The 15,677-nt window shown below is 41.6% G+C and overlaps 1 protein-coding gene across 1 annotated transcript in view; it reads left to right on the top strand.

Annotated features, from left to right (window-relative positions):
• The window catches only part of patj (PATJ crumbs cell polarity complex component), a gene marked incomplete at its 3' end in the record, with an annotated part of 204,503 nt that overhangs the window by 75,004 nt on the left and 113,822 nt on the right, over window positions 1–15,677 (top strand). Inside the window, exons 19-21 of the mRNA XM_080749893.1 lie at window positions 4,336–4,545; window positions 5,086–5,151; window positions 8,459–8,836. Coding sequence (XP_080606019.1) covers window positions 4,336–4,545; window positions 5,086–5,151; window positions 8,459–8,836 — 654 coding nt within the window. The remainder of the gene's footprint in view (window positions 1–4,335; window positions 4,546–5,085; window positions 5,152–8,458; window positions 8,837–15,677) is intronic.

The raw sequence follows: 15,677 nt of genomic DNA, 5'->3' as shown, positions 1-15,677 counted from the left end.
TGAAATTCTCTGACTATCCCTCCAAAAAAGATTATATCAACCAGAGCTGCCAACCCTCACGCAATGAGCAAACAACCCTCTTCTCACGCTCTCACGCCACACATCGTATTTCTCACGCCGTCAAATCACCAGCCGTCACAAAGTGGAAAACTGCGTCAACTCAAGTGTCACTGAAACATCCACTTCGGCCGCGATTTGAGCAATTAAAGGGCTTAAAGTGATCCCTGGCTAATACGACAAATATGCCTTAATACATTATAATTGTCCTCTATAACTACAATGTAAAATTAAAAACATCTCAAATATTTTATTTCTTCTAGAAATAGCTAATCTTTCAGTCAATAGGGGAAATGCCTGTCGCAAGTTGATGATGTCATAAATGTTATGTGTGGTCTAATTTATGGCATGCATGTGCAAAATAAACCACAAACACATTTGAAATATTGATTTGATGCTCATATTAACCATAGGAAGTATTACGTTTGTTTTTATTTGCACATGCATTCCATAAATTCCATAGGGATAGATCACAAATTACATTTATGACATCATCAACTTGCGACAGGCATTTCTCCTATTGAGTGAAAGATTAGCTATTTCTAGAAGAAATAAAATATTTAAGGTGTTTTTAATTTTACATTGTAATTATAGAGGACAATTATATATTAGTCAGGGATCACTTTAACAACACCCATGGGGCCAAACTCGTTCAGTAACGAGATACGGCCACTGGAGGTCGCTGTGCCAAAACTAAGTTGTCTCATTGAGAGACGAGACAAAGGGTTAACTGTGCAGCGTGCTGCTGTGCGCATGTTGTGTTCCCTGTGAAAGACCCTGGTCCATACGCCATAACGTGACTCGCACATAAACAAAATGGAGTGTCTAGGCTGCATAGACTCCCATTCTATGCTGAAACATAAAAAGGGCTTTATCTCCGAATAAGGTGCAAAGAACGCCAGGGAAGCAGAGATCCGATTTCACGGCGACACTTTACCGCGATGGTTGCCCCAGTTTGGATTTTAGTTTCGCGAGCGTTTGTAAACAAATGGATTACCTTCCTCAATCGTCAGCGGACACTCACATGCACACGCACGAAACTTCCGAGGCTCTTCAAAATAAAGCGTAAGTGAACGGCGGCACCAGCAACAGCTAGAAATGTTATAAACCTTGGCTCACATTGTGTTAAAATACTGTATCTGATTCTGAAGTAATTCGATTAGATGCCTGAAGTAATTCGATTAGATGCGTCGCGGTGTGTGCGTGAGCGTCTGGTGTGAGGAACGCTGCGTGCACGTTCCTGCGCACATCATTCTCTACAGTAAGATCGACAGGCGACAGGAGGATCTACAACATTAATTCAACACGTCCAAAATGCCCATTGCTTACTAGCAGGCAGTTTAAATGGGGAGGGATCATTTTTTGTATATTTCTTTTGCGCCTGGTGTCCAGTTTTCCCAGCATAACCCAGCAGCTCTCATAGCATAGAGTGGAGCCTATAAGACTATCACTTTTACACTATATTTGTTGTGGTCAAAAGTGTGTTTTATTTCATTGATCAATCTCTTAATAGTTATTCTTATTCTTATTAGTTGTCACTACAAACACATCTATGTCATCGTTGTCCCACACAAGCCTCCACACTCTGCTAAACAGATGTTATGCTTTTATGTGTTTTGCCAAGTCCCGGAAAAGACATACTGTGATTGGCCAGTAAAGTCACTTTGATTGGTGGTTGTGCAGAAAGCTCACCCCAAAACCTGATTTATGAGACTGTGGTGGCTTGTGTGGGACAACCAAGGCATGGATGTGTTTGTGAAATCAAAAGCACTTTTTTACCACAACAAATAGTGTAATACATTATTAGCGATACATTATTACAATATATAGCAATAATATAAACTAGAAAAGAAAATTTCTTAGAAATTTTAAGTGTGCCTGCAGCTCGCTAAGTGTGTGCAACCTTGTATGTGTTAACATTAGCATATTTGTTAGCATTAGCATTTGTTAGCATTAGCATGTGTTAGCATTAGCATTTGTTAGCATTAGCATTTGTTAGCATTAGCGGTTACGTTTTGCGCGTTTGTGGTGCCCCCTATGGGTCGAAGTGGAAATGCTTTTGGGTATATGTTCAGTATAGCGCCCCCCACTTGTGGTTAAAATTTGGTGTTGACTGGATGTTTCGTTTGTGATTTATGGCTACTTCTTACAAAACGGGCTCCTCCCGCTAACTTTGGAACCCTGTTACGGAAGAACGGTATGGACTATCAAAATATTGTTTAAATATGTTTATCGCATGAGTCCATAGATCGTGTGTATCGATTTTTGTGACATTTAGAGAAAATATGTAGGAAAAGGAGCAAAAAGTGTGTTTTGAAGAAAATTCAAAATGGCGGAAAATCTATCCTGACGCAAATGGGCGTGGCCTATATGAGGAGATGCGTCATGACCCAAGGAATCCAGGGAAAACGGAATTTTAATTTTCCGACCCACGGTTCAAGAGTTACAGGCCGAAAGGTAAAGTGGACTGTTATAGCACCACCATGAGGCCAACTGACGAAATTATTTTTTATTTAATCCTTGATATCATTATAAATCTCCTCTCCAAGTTTTGAAACTGTAGCCCCTATGGTTTGCGAGAAAAAAAATATTGAATGTGAGTTTTTGCGATTCCCATTAAGTCAATGGGTAAAATTAATTCACTAATAAATTAATATCAATTAAACGATACAACTTTTCTCTTAGAAAAGTAATAGCACCCCATTCCCGGCCGAGCCGCACGTTTTGATGTATATATTGCGGCGGTGGCGTAAATCGTGCGGCACTTATTACGTGCCGAAATTTTGTCGGAACATATATATATATACTAGAAAAGAAAATTTCCAAGAAATTTTAAGTGTGCCTGCAGCTCACTAAGTCTGTGCAACCTTGTGTAGCGGTTGGTGTTAGCGTTACATTTTTTAATGAGAAAAAAAGATTTTTGAGAAAAAAAAAGATTTTTGAGAAAAAAAAAGATTTGAGAAAAAAAAATTAGGAAAAAAAGATTTTTGAGGAAAAAAAAAATTTTTTGAGAAAAAAAATTTTTGAGAAAAAAAAAATTTGGGAAAAAAAAATTTTGAGAAAAGAATTTTTTGAGAAAAAATTTTTTGAGAAAAAAAAATTTTTGAGAAAAAAAATTTATTGGGAAAAAAAAAATTTTAGGAAAAAAAAATTTTTGAGAAAAAAAAAATTTTGAGAAAAAAAATGTGAGAATTTTTTTTTTTTGAGAAAACATTTTTTTGAGAAAAAAAAATTGAGAAAAAAAAAATTTGGGGAAAAAAAATTGAGAAAAAAAAATGTTTTGAGAAAAAAAAAAATATGACACCAGCCGCGAGTCTGTACGACAAACGGTTCATGAGTTATAGAGGCACTTCCTGTTTGGCGAAGGACACCTCCTGTTACAGAGGGGGCGGGGCTTAATCAATTACAGCTCATCCCTATTGGCCGGAAAAAGACCAAAGTTGTGTGTGCATTTTAAAGTTTAAATCACGTTGCTAGGCAAAAGTATGGCTGAGTTTTGTGGCGCCAAAGTTTCTGGGGTTTTTTCGGAGTCCCCCATTCTAAGTCAATGGGGTTTTTGGGCGTCGTTTTTTGCGAATTACATCGCAATCGTATTGCGGATCGGAAAGAAAAGTAATAGCACACCATTCCCGGCCGAGCCGCACATTTTGATGTATATATTGCGGGGGTGGCGTAAATCGTGCGGCAGTTATTACGTGCCGAAATTTCCCCCATTCTAAGTGAATGGGGTTTTTTGGCGTGGTTTTTTGCGAATTACGTCGCAATGGTAACGCGGATCGGAAAGAAAAGTAATAGCACCCCATTCCCGGCCGAGCCGCACGTTTTGATGTATATATTGCGGCGGTGGTGTAAATCGTGCGGCAGTTATTACGTGCCGAAATTTGCAAGAACATTACTTACTTACTTACTTACTGACTTAAGTATGGCGGATTACAATAAGTGTTTTGCTATTGCATAGCAGGTTACGTGCCGAAATTTGCAAGAACATTACTTACTTACTTACTTACTGACTTAAGTATGGCGGATTACAATAAGTGTTTTGCTATTGCATAGCAGGCACACTTAATAAGTATGGCGGATTACAATAAGTGTTTTGCCATTGCATGGCAGGCACACTTAATAAAACTACAGGTTACAGTTGCAAATGTTATTTCCTGCTTCAGTGTCTGTTGTTTAGCTTTCTGCAAACTGCTAGAAATTATGAATTTTCCTTTTTTTATATCGATTTGTTTTCTTCTAAACTAACCAATCAGAACCTCTCTCTCTCTCTCTCTCCAGGACCCCCTGGACCCCTCCCGGTGTGTGATGGTGATTCGCTCCCTGGTTGGGGGCGGGGCAGCGGAGCGTCACGGAGGCTTGTTGCCCGGCGACCAGCTGGTGTGTGTCAACGAGGTGCAGCTGGACCGCATGACCCTGGACCAGGCTGTGGAGGTCCTGAAGGCTGCCCCACAGGGGGCCGTACGGCTGGGGGTCCGCAAGCCACTGGTGGTATGTAGCTGTTAGGACCTGTATGTATATGTAGCTGTTAGGACCTTTATGTAGCTGTTAGGACCTTTATCATTACATTATGCAGCTGTTAGGACCTGTATGTAGCTGTTAGGACCTGTATGTAGCTGTTAGGACCTGTATGTAGCTGTTAGGACCTGTATGTAGCTGTTAGGACCTGTATGTAGCTGTTAGGACCTTTATCATTACATTATGCAGCTGTTAGGACCTGTATGTAGCTGTTAGGGTAAAATGTACTCCTGTTGATTAGAGACCCACATGCATTTAGGTCTCCAGGGTTAGGGCTACTCTAACCCTAACCCGGAATCAATGGGGGTAAATTGACTATAATCAAAGTATTGTCTGGAATGCGACAAATACAAAACAAATAGTATTGAACCCAAGTCTCCATGGAGTGAGTAATCAATAGAAAGAAAAAAAAACATTTTGTTGAACCACTCCTTTAAAATGCATCTGTACTGTTCTGTACTGTTATGTGTGTGTGTGTGTGGGTGTGTGTGTGTGTGTGTGTGTGTGTTGCAGGTGGAGGGGACAGAGACACACACACTGCCTGTGTGTCTGAACAACACACCACTGCCTGTACCCAAGGTGCACGCACGCGCACACACACACACACACACACACACACACACACACACACACACACACACACACACACACACACAGTGAACAGACACTCTATAGCAGTGATTACTATCACAGTACAGAAGCTGTTCAACACTTTATTTCAACCAAAGACATTTCACTTACACACATTTAATGATGTCTACGGTTATTACTGTAAACTGTGTGTGTGTGTGTGTGTGTGTGTGTGTGTGTGTGTGTGTGTGTGTGTGTGTGTGTGTATCTCCATTCTTATAATTCTCTCTCTTTTCTTTTCCTTTCATCTCTCTCATCTCTAAACGTCTCTCTCTCCATCTCTCCTTTCTTCTCCTCTTCCCTCCCTCTATCTCTCCTCTGTTCTTTTCTCTCCATCTTTCTCTCTCCCTCTCCTCTCTCTCTCTCTCTCTCTCTCTCTCTCTCTCTCTCTCTCTGTCACTCTCTCTCTCTCTCTCTCTCTCTCTCTCTCTCTCTCTCTCTCTCTCAGTAAAGTGCTGAGTCGTACAGTGCAGTAGAGGGTCGGTCGGTACAAAGTGCTTCTCTCAGCTCAACCTCCTCTTAAGTGTGTGCGCGTGTGCGTGTGTGTGTGTGTGTGTGTGTGTGTGTGTGTGTGTGTGTGTGTGTGTGTGTGTGTGTGTGTGCGTGCGTGCGTGCGTGTGTGCGTGCGTGCACATAGGTTCTCTGAGGATAGTGTTACTCACCACTGCAGTCTGACGTGTCGTGTCCTGTTCATACCGTCTACCAAACCCAACTTTTCCTCGTAAAGGTCCGGTTCGTCACTCGCCACTTCTGAAAAGCATTTCCTCGACTTAAGAGTCTGGAAATCTGCACATCTGAAAGTCGGAACTCTACGACGAAAAGTTTGGTTTGGGAGAGACGATGGACTGGCGTTCAGTCGACGACGCTCTCCTTTTAATATTTCTGGGGGCGTTATTTCGTCTTTCTCTGGTGTTGTTGGTGTTATACCTCCATGATGTTTTCAAAGGTTTTCTTAAACTATACACCCATAACAAGAATAGGCCGCTCGAATGACTTTGTCTGTGCTAGTGTGTTTCTGTTATGTTTCCAATAGGACTACAGTTCATTATAAGGACTGTCTGTGCTAGTGTGTTACTGTTATGTTTCCAATAGGACTACAGTTCATTATAAGGACTGTCTGAGCTAGTGTGTTTCTGTTATGTTTCCAATGGGACTACAGTTCATTATAATGACTGTCTGTGCTAGTGTGTTTCTGTTATGTTTCCAATGGGACTACAGTTCATTAGAATGACTCTGTCTGTGCTAGTGTGCTTCTGTTATGTTTCCAATGGGAGTACAGTTCATTATAGTGACTCTGTCTGTGCTAGTGTGCTTCTGTTATGTTTCCAATGGGACTATAGTTCATTATAATGACTCTGTCTGTGCTAGTGTGCTTCTGTTATGCTTCCAATGTGACTACAGTTCAGTGCAGCACTGGCTACTTCCGATACTCGCGGTATCGATTGTGTAATAGTTGTCTGGCTACGCCAGACTAACACCACGGTAGCGTGGCTGCGTGCAGGTTTTGGTGTCCGTGGTTTCTCCTGTTTCACATGGAGACGCCAGGAGGAGCCGCTTCAAAAACAGAAGTATATCGAAATGAAAACAGCTAAAACCGAATTGTATCGTTTAAATTTGTATCGTATCGAATCGGCAGTGCAAAGAATCGATTGTATCGATACTACCTACTGATAGCGTGATAACAATAAATTTACCCCCATTCGTTCCGGATAGGGACCCGTTTCGAAACAGGTCCCCATCCGGAATCAATGGGGGTGAATTTACTCGAATCAAATTTTTGTCTTAGGAATGTGACAAAAAACAAAAAAAATATTATTGAACTCAAGTCTCCATGGCATGAGTAATCAATAAGTCATTTTGGGGGTGAACTATTCCTTTAAAGACCTAAAACAAATTTAAAGACTTAAAGGGGCATTTCACTTTCAAAAAAAACTTTTGGTAATTGTATGATCTAATCAGGCTTTTATGAACACCCTGAACAGTTTTTAATTAGCTTGATTGAATATTTAGATATTTGATGTAAATGTTATCAGGCCCTCCAGGCCCAGGGCCTCTCCCTACACACACCCATTGTAACTGTGAGCAGGCAGTGTTTTTTCGATAACATTTTTAATTTTAATTTTTTTTATTTTTAATAATTATTTTTTTGTATTTCATTTTTCCATTTTTCCAAATAATTATTAAAAATAAATGAAAAAAGTTATCGAAAGAACACGACCTGCTCACGTATTAGGAAGGTAAAATGAGTCTCCAGGAAAAAATAATGGGTGTTTTTAATGAATCTATCATGGTTAAAATGAAGTTTGACGTTGCAATGGGTGTGTATGTGGAGAGAGGCCCTACCACTGCTCCCTGTTGAAAGTGGAATATCCCTTTAAAGGAGAAGTTCACCCCAAAAATGACTTCTTTTCTATTGATTACTGACACCATGGAGACTTGAGTTCAATAATATTTTCAGTTTTTTGTAGCATTCCTAAGATAATCATTTGATTACCAAAAAATGACCCCCATTGATTCCAGATGGGGACCCAAATATAGTTTCATTGTTTGACAGCACAACCTGTTCATAGATTCCATATTCCAGATTCCATTTTTCATTCCAATACTATTTTTTTTTTTTGCTATTTTACTTACCCTGAGCTGCTAGTAGCGACGTGGGTGGTCCTGGCTCGTCCATCGCTTTCCAACGAGCCATGCTAAATGTTGCGACGATTTATTCCATTGAAAATGGTTTAGAATAAAGTTTAGAGCCCCCCAAAAAACTCTATTTTTGCAAGACGTATTAAGGTTTACAAAAAACGAAATTTTCCGTTCCTTTAATAAAATGAATTAAATAATCGGAGGCCTCAACGAAGCCCCGGTCTAGCCCTGGATCCAAGCCGCCTACCAAGCTCTCTTTCCACGGCCCGTAATCGGGTAACGTCGTCAAAACGCGCCGCCCAATCCAATACAAAGTCACATCTTTAGAGCAAATTTTCTCTGAACTGTGTTCCTAGTGCAGCGGAAAAGTTTTTTTTTGCTGCTGAATAGCTTCAGATCGGTCTTCTAAAAAATAAAACAACCGATTGCTAACTGTTTGCTCTCGGCCTCCACTTCACGTTCATAACACTGTCTGCAGAAAAAACACAAGCCACTTCTTGGTGGTTAACCGGATGTTACTATGAAGCCTTAGGGAGGAATGGCTGGCACTCTAGCGGCACCTTGTGGCGCCTGGCAGTCATCGTGTTAATGGTTTTCTGTCTTTTGTTTGCGTCAGGGTTTTGGTGACGGCTCCATCCTACCAGATGACCTCCGACCTCCTCATGATGAAGACGAAGATGATGAAGACGAACCAGAGTTGATCCTGGACGCTGCTCCTCGATACTCCTCCCCCATGGCCCCTCCCCTTCCTGGTTACCCCTCCCCCCTGGCCCCTCCCCTTCCTGGTTACCCCTCCCCCCTGGCCCCGCCTCCTGGTTACCCCTCCCCCCTGGCCCCTCCCCTTCCTGGTTACCCCATGGCCCCGCCTCCTCCCCGTTACCCTTCCCCCCTGCTCCTCCCCCCTCCCTCCTCCCCCCTCATGAGCAGGGAGATGGCCGTAGACTCCTCCCCCTCCCCTCCCCCCTACCCCACACCGCCCCCTGGAGGCTTGGAGGTGAGTGACACGCTAAGATGTTAAAGAGGTGGTGCCATGATTTTTTCCCCCTCTAAAAATGATTATCAGGTATTATGATTATACTAGGAGGAAGATTTTTTTCCAAAAAAGTGTACAGAAAGAGTTAAAAGTATGTTTTTATGTGGCCACACCCACCAGTTCATTGGTATGCATGGTTCTCATGGTGGGTGGTGACCCAGCTGAAGTTAGCCACACCCCACAGTTTTGGGTGAATGGTAATTAGGAGAGGAGTTGATACTATTGATATGATTCTATGATGTCATTAAGTGTGCCTGCTATGCAATAGCAAAACACTTATTGTAATCCGCCATACTTAAGTCAGTCATGTTCTGGCAAATTTCGGCGCGTAATAACTGCCGCACGATTTACACCACCCCCGCAATATATACATCAAAACGTGCGGCTCGGCCGGGAATGGGGTGCTATTACTTTTCTTTCCGATCCGCGTTACCATGGCGACGTAATTCGCAAAAAACGACGCCCAAAAACCCCATTGACTTAGAATGGGGGAAATTTCGGCACGTAATAACTGACGCAAGATTTACGCCACCCCCGCAATATATACATCAAAATGTGCGGCTCGGCCGGGAATGGTGTGCTATTACTTTTCTTTCCGATCCGCGATACGATTGCGATGTAATTCGCAAAAAACGACGCCCAAAAACCCCATTGACTTAGAATGGGGGACTCCGAAAAAAACCCAGAAACTTTGGCGCCACATAACTCTGCCATACTTTTGCCTAGCAACGTGATTTAAACTTTAAAATGCTCACACAACTTTGGTCTTTTTCCGGCCAATAGGGATGAGCTGTAATTAAGCCCCGCCCCCTCTGTATTCCTATTGGCTGGCTTTTAAACAGCCACTACTCCAGTTCACAGCATGGTACCGTCTTGAAACTTGGTGTCTGGACTTAAACGGCCAATAGGGACTTATTACTTAAGCCCCGCCCCTCTTAAGCCACGCCCCTATCTTCCTATTGGCTTAGCTTTAAACAGCTTTATCTCCAGTTTGCAGCATGGTACCGTCTCGAAACTTGCTGTGTGTACTTAGATGGCCAATAGGGATGAGCTGTAATTGATTAAGCCCCGCCCCCTCTGTAACAGGAAGTGCCCTTCGCCAAACAGGAAGTGCCTCCACATCTCATGAACCGTTTGTCGTACAGACGCGCATATTGCGTCATATGACTTGATTAAGAGTCCTTGACCTTAATTGGGGCCTATTTCGCCAAACAGGAAGTGCCCCTCACCAAACAGGAAGTGACCCTTTACCTCGTGAACCGTTTGTCGTACAGACGCATGGATGGCATCAAATGACTTGATTAAGAGTCCTTAACCTTAATTGGGGCCTATTTCGCCAAACAGGAAGTGCCCCTCACCAAACAGGAAGTGACCCTTTACCTCGTGAACCGTTTGTCGTACAGACGCGTGGATGGCATCAAATGACTTGATTAAGAGTCCTTAACCTTAATTGGGGCCTATTTCGCCAAACAGGAAGTGCCCCTCACCAAACAGGAAGTGACCCTTGATCTCGTGAACCGTTTGTCGTACAGATGCGCGGGTTGCGTCAAATGACAAGTTTAAGAGTCCTTAACCTTAATTGGGGCCTATTTCGCCAAACAGGAAGTGCCTCTCACCAAACAGGAAGTGACCCTTGATCTCGTGAACCGTTTGTCGTACAGACGCGCGGGTTGCGTCAAATGACTTGATTACGAGTCCTTAACCTTAATTGGGGCCTAGTTCGCCAAACAGGAAGTGCCCCTCACCAAACAGGAAGTGACCCTTTATCGCGTGAACCGTTTGTCGTACAGACATGTGGGTGGTGTCATATGAAGAACCATAATGTTAAAGCTTATGCAAAAAATGGTAATGTTAAAAAATGTAACGCTAATGCTAACACCAACCGCTACACAAGGTTGCACAGACTTAGCGAGCTGCAGGCACACTTAACATTTCTTAGAAATTTTCTTTTCTAGTTATTATTATTATTAAGTGTGCCTGCTATGCAATAGCAAAACACTTATTGTAATCCGCCATACTTAAGTCAGTCATGTTCTGGCAAATTTCGGCGCGTAATAACTGCCGCACGATTTACACCACCCCCGCAATATATACATCAAAACGTGCGGCTCGGCCGGGAATGGGGTGCTATTACTTTTCTTTCCGATCCGCGTTACCATGGCGACGTAATTCGCAAAAAACGACGCCCAAAAACCCCATTGACTTAGAATGGGGGAAATTTCGGCACGTAATAACTGACGCAAGATTTACGCCACCCCCGCAATATATACATCAAAATGTGCGGCTCGGCCGGGAATGGTGTGCTATTACTTTTCTTTCCGATCCGCGATACGATTGCGATGTAATTCGCAAAAAACGACGCCCAAAAACCCCATTGACTTAGAATGGGGGACTCCGAAAAAAACCCAGAAACTTTGGCGCCACATAACTCTGCCATACTTTTGCCTAGCAACGTGATTTAAACTTTAAAATGCACACACAACTTTGGTCTTTTTCCGGCCAATAGGGATGAGCTGTAATTGATTAAGCCCCGCCCCCTCTGTAACAGGAAGTGTCCTTCGCCAAACAGGAAGTGCCTCTATAACTCATGAACCGTTTGTCGTACAGACTCGCGGCTGGTATCATAATTCTTTTTTTTTTCTCAATTTTTTTTTTCTCAAATTTTTTTTCCTCAAATTTTTTTTCTCAAAATTTTTTTTTCTCAAAATTTTTTTTTCTCAAAATTTTTTTTTTTCTCAAATTTTTTTTTTCTCAAATTTTTTTTTTCTCAATTTTTTTTTTCTTTCCGATCCGCGATGAGATTGCGATGTAATTCGCAAAAAACTACGCCCAAAAACCCCATTGACTTAGAATGGGGGACTCGCGGCTGGTATCATAATTCTTTTTTTTTCTCAATTTTTTTTTTTCTCAAATTTTTTTTCTCAAAAATGTTTTTTTCTCAAAAAAATTTTTTTTTCTCAATTTTTTTTTCTCAACATTTTTTATCTCAAAAAATTTTTTTTTCTCAAATTTTTTTTTTCTCAAAAATTTTTTTTTCTCAAATTTTTTTTTCTCAATTTTTTTTTCTCAATTTTTTTTCTCAATTTTTTTTCTCAAAATTTTTTTTTCTCAAAAATTTTTTTTTCCTCAAAATTTTTTTTTCTCAAAAAACTTTTTTTTTCTCACAAAACAATTTTTTTCTCACAAAACAATTTTTTCTCAAAAAAACTGTCGTTAAAGTGCGACCCGTGATAACGGCCAAAAATGCGCCAAAACGCCACTAATTAGTCGAAATGGCTGTGGGTGGTGTCATATGAAGAACCATAATGTTAAAGCTTATGCAAAAAATGCTAATGTTAAAAAATGTAACGCTAATGCTAACACCAACCGCTACACAAGGTTGCACAGACTTAGCGAGCTGCAGGCACACTTAAAATTTCTTGGAAATTTTCTTTTCTAGTTTTATCTGTGTTCTTGGACCGGCACTTTTGACCCACAGGGTGACAGCCTCCAGGGAAAAAAACAAATACAAAGAGAATACATAATTTCTCATAACAACCACACCAGGGGGTCTAATGAAGTACTGTCAACCTCCTAGACACATGAAAACCAGAACAAGTACAAAACTATGGCACCGCCTCTTTAACTCCATGTGTTAATTATGTCCACCTTGTTGAACGTGTAACATGTTTATGTACGTTTATTCGCTTCCCCAGAATAGCCATATTTTTTACTTTACTTTAAGTTGATTGTTTGATAATCTGTTGAAGATATGATCGTAACTCATACCCTGCCAAAAAAGACGTTTTTATTAACTCTTTGCGTGCCAGCGCCCTCTAGGGGCCAAAGAATGCCAGCGCATCTCTCATAGGCGAGCGCTTTAGCTTCCAGGACTTCAGCTTCCAGGACCTGACGTGCTCACGTTGATGCACAGCATGGAAATGTCCCGGATGAAGATGCTAACAGAATGGCTATTCCCATTTTGTCATCTAAAAGATCATTTTTGGGCGATTTCGCCGTAAATAAACCTCGCGCCGCTTTCCTAAAACACAAAAAAGAGATATAAGCCTTTAAAGATGCGGCCTTTCATTGGATTAGGCGGAGATTGGCGATTGCGTTCGCAAATTACGGCCGGCCGGGACGTTGTTAGCTTTCGGCTAGTAGCTACAAAAATCAAGCCAGGCTTCAGAAGGCCTCTTATCATTTTATTCATTTAATTAAATAAAGCCGAACTACTTCGGGATCGGCACACTCGTGTACTCATCGGAAGCGGCGCCGAACATCGGGTGAACATTGGGGAGCTCAAAAATGTATTTTAAACCATTTTTAATGGAATATATCGTCGGACAGAGTAGAACGGCTAGCTGGCTAGCGGCTAGCGAGCCAGGACCACCCACGACTCTACAAGCAGCTCGGGGTAAGTGAATTAATAAAAAAAAGATTGTATTGGATTGAAATAAAGCCGAACTAGTTCGGGATCGGCACCAGATGAGTTAATAAAAACGTCTTTTTCACTATGGACCTCCCTGCCAGTCGTCTTCTGAACGTCTTTTTTTTAATTCTTTTTTTTTTTTAATTTTTTTTTTTTAAAGTAAAAAAAAAAAAAAAAATTGGACCTCCAACAGTGTACTAGGCATGATCGCGATCGCGAAATTGCATGTTTAACCCCCATACCAACCCCATCTTTCAAACATGGCAGCCATGTTTGTTTACATTTGAAGAAAACATAAGGGCTCCTTTCTCCTGAATGCCTGAACGGATTTCCAAGCGGATTTTTTTGTTTGAAAGCTGTGAAAAGCATGCACATGCATAGTGCATGATCTGTGCACGAATGTGTGCACCAGCGTGCACACTATTTTTTTAACCCTTTGTTGGCGAACCGGCAATATAAGAGGTCATCCCACTTTAAATATGGCACCGACTGAGTTTTAAAGGAGTAGTTTTCAACCTGTCTTCATATAATAGGTCCTCACTAATGTTCATGATAAAATATCACAATTTTTTCCTACTCAGTCCAAGTCTCTTAGGAGAGCTGTGGGAAGTTCAGAATCCATCGTCTTGTGACATCATAATTTCCCCCCCCAAAAAAATGTTAATCAATATTTTTGAAAAAAATATTTAGATTTTTATTATCGCGAGAACAATGGCTTCCACTTTAAAATTGAAACTTTTCAGGGATAGAAAGCCTGCAGTTTCTATAAGCTGGATTGGCAATCAATGATGACACAAGACGATGGGTTTCTGACCTGCCCACAGCCCTCCTCTGAGGGAAAAAAAAAAAAAAAAAGCTATTTTTGAGTGAGGACCAATTATATGAACATAGGTTGAAAAGTGGTGGAGTGCCCCTTTAAGTTGATTGTTTGATAGCTGCCTGTAGCAGATGTGATCATAACCTCAACTGCATGTATTGTGAGTGTTTTGTTGAACTGCTGATCGCAAAGTGCAATAATTCTCCCTGTGAAGGTCTCAGAAATGTCCCCTTCCATGACTCTAAATACTCAAGACATAATTATGTTCTAGTTTTTTTCCCCTTTCTGAAACGTTTCCTAAGTATGAAATAATATACCATTATACCACTCTGACTGTTAGTTATCGGTCATAAAGAACAGGTCTCACCCATTCCTCCCCCTCCCAGAAGCAAGGAGAGAATTTCACACCTTTTGCGCTCCCCATTTGAGAGGTCAATTGAAATGCTAATTCACATTTGGAAGACAATAGAACCCCCACTGGCAGCAGGGGAGGAGGTGTTGTTCTCTTGGGCCAAAAGGGAGAGAATTTACCTGTCAATTTGACCGATAAATGCAGTCAGAGTGGAAGTGATTTTTTTGTCACCCGAGTGTAATTCAGTCTGAACTTACTTTCATCCAAGGCAATTTCTGGGATGGGCGTTGCCAAAGAGGCAGTCTTCTGCGATTGGTTCACCGCCTGACCAATTACAACAGTAGCAAAGCAGATGACGTAGTGTTGTTATGTGGCTGGCTAGTGGCTAGCCTGTTGCTTGCTAGTGCTACTTGCTAACCAAAGAAGCCTGCAGAATAGGAGCGCTATACGAACTAGTAATCAAACACAACATAACATGTCTGCTACTGATGTTTCATAGTGAGATCGATACCATCGCATAATACCGTGTAAGGTGCGGCGGCTGGGTTACTTGGAAAACCCCACCCACGCTGCTCACAAGCCCCGACGCCATCGAGTTGAAGCGACGCTGATCTGCCGGACGGATTTCCAAACGAGGAAAGCCTCTTCAATAAGAGCAACACCAGACCAGTGTTGCCAGATGGGAAATGTTGAATTATCGTACCGGAGGCTCAGAATTATCGTATTTGACATGAAACTATCGTACACAGCCAAAAAAGAGAAATCACTCGCGTAAAAACTTAATTTCACCAAAAAATGCGTCTTTAGTGTAAGAAACAACCTTGTCTGAGACTCCTGTGTGTCAAAAACGCATCAGATATGCTGCGTGGAGGCAGGCAACTTCCTGGAGCTTACACAAATAAAAGCCTGAAACTGGTCTGGAAAGATGCAACCGGTGTTTTTAATGCCTCCAAGTACAGATCTAGGGTCAGATTGACTGATTTACTGGCTTATTTTGAGAAGCCAAACCAGATCCCAGATCAGCAGCCAGGGAAAATAGTGAATTTACGCTCTTTTTGGTGATATGCCGAAATTATCGTACATTTGGGCATTTTTGGAATTATTGATCGTACATCGTACAGAGGGTCAAATTATCGTACAAATAAGATAATTGTCGTACATCTGGCAACACTGCACCAGACTCCCTGAATGGCAGAAACAACATTTTAAAGGGGTGTGGCTA

The sequence above is a fragment of the Nannobrachium achirus genome (assembly GCF_963921795.1).
Source record: "Nannobrachium achirus genome assembly, chromosome: 1".
Classification (NCBI taxonomy): Eukaryota; Metazoa; Chordata; class Actinopteri; order Myctophiformes; family Myctophidae; genus Nannobrachium; species Nannobrachium achirus.
This window is presented reverse-complemented; position numbering and strand designations above follow the sequence as displayed.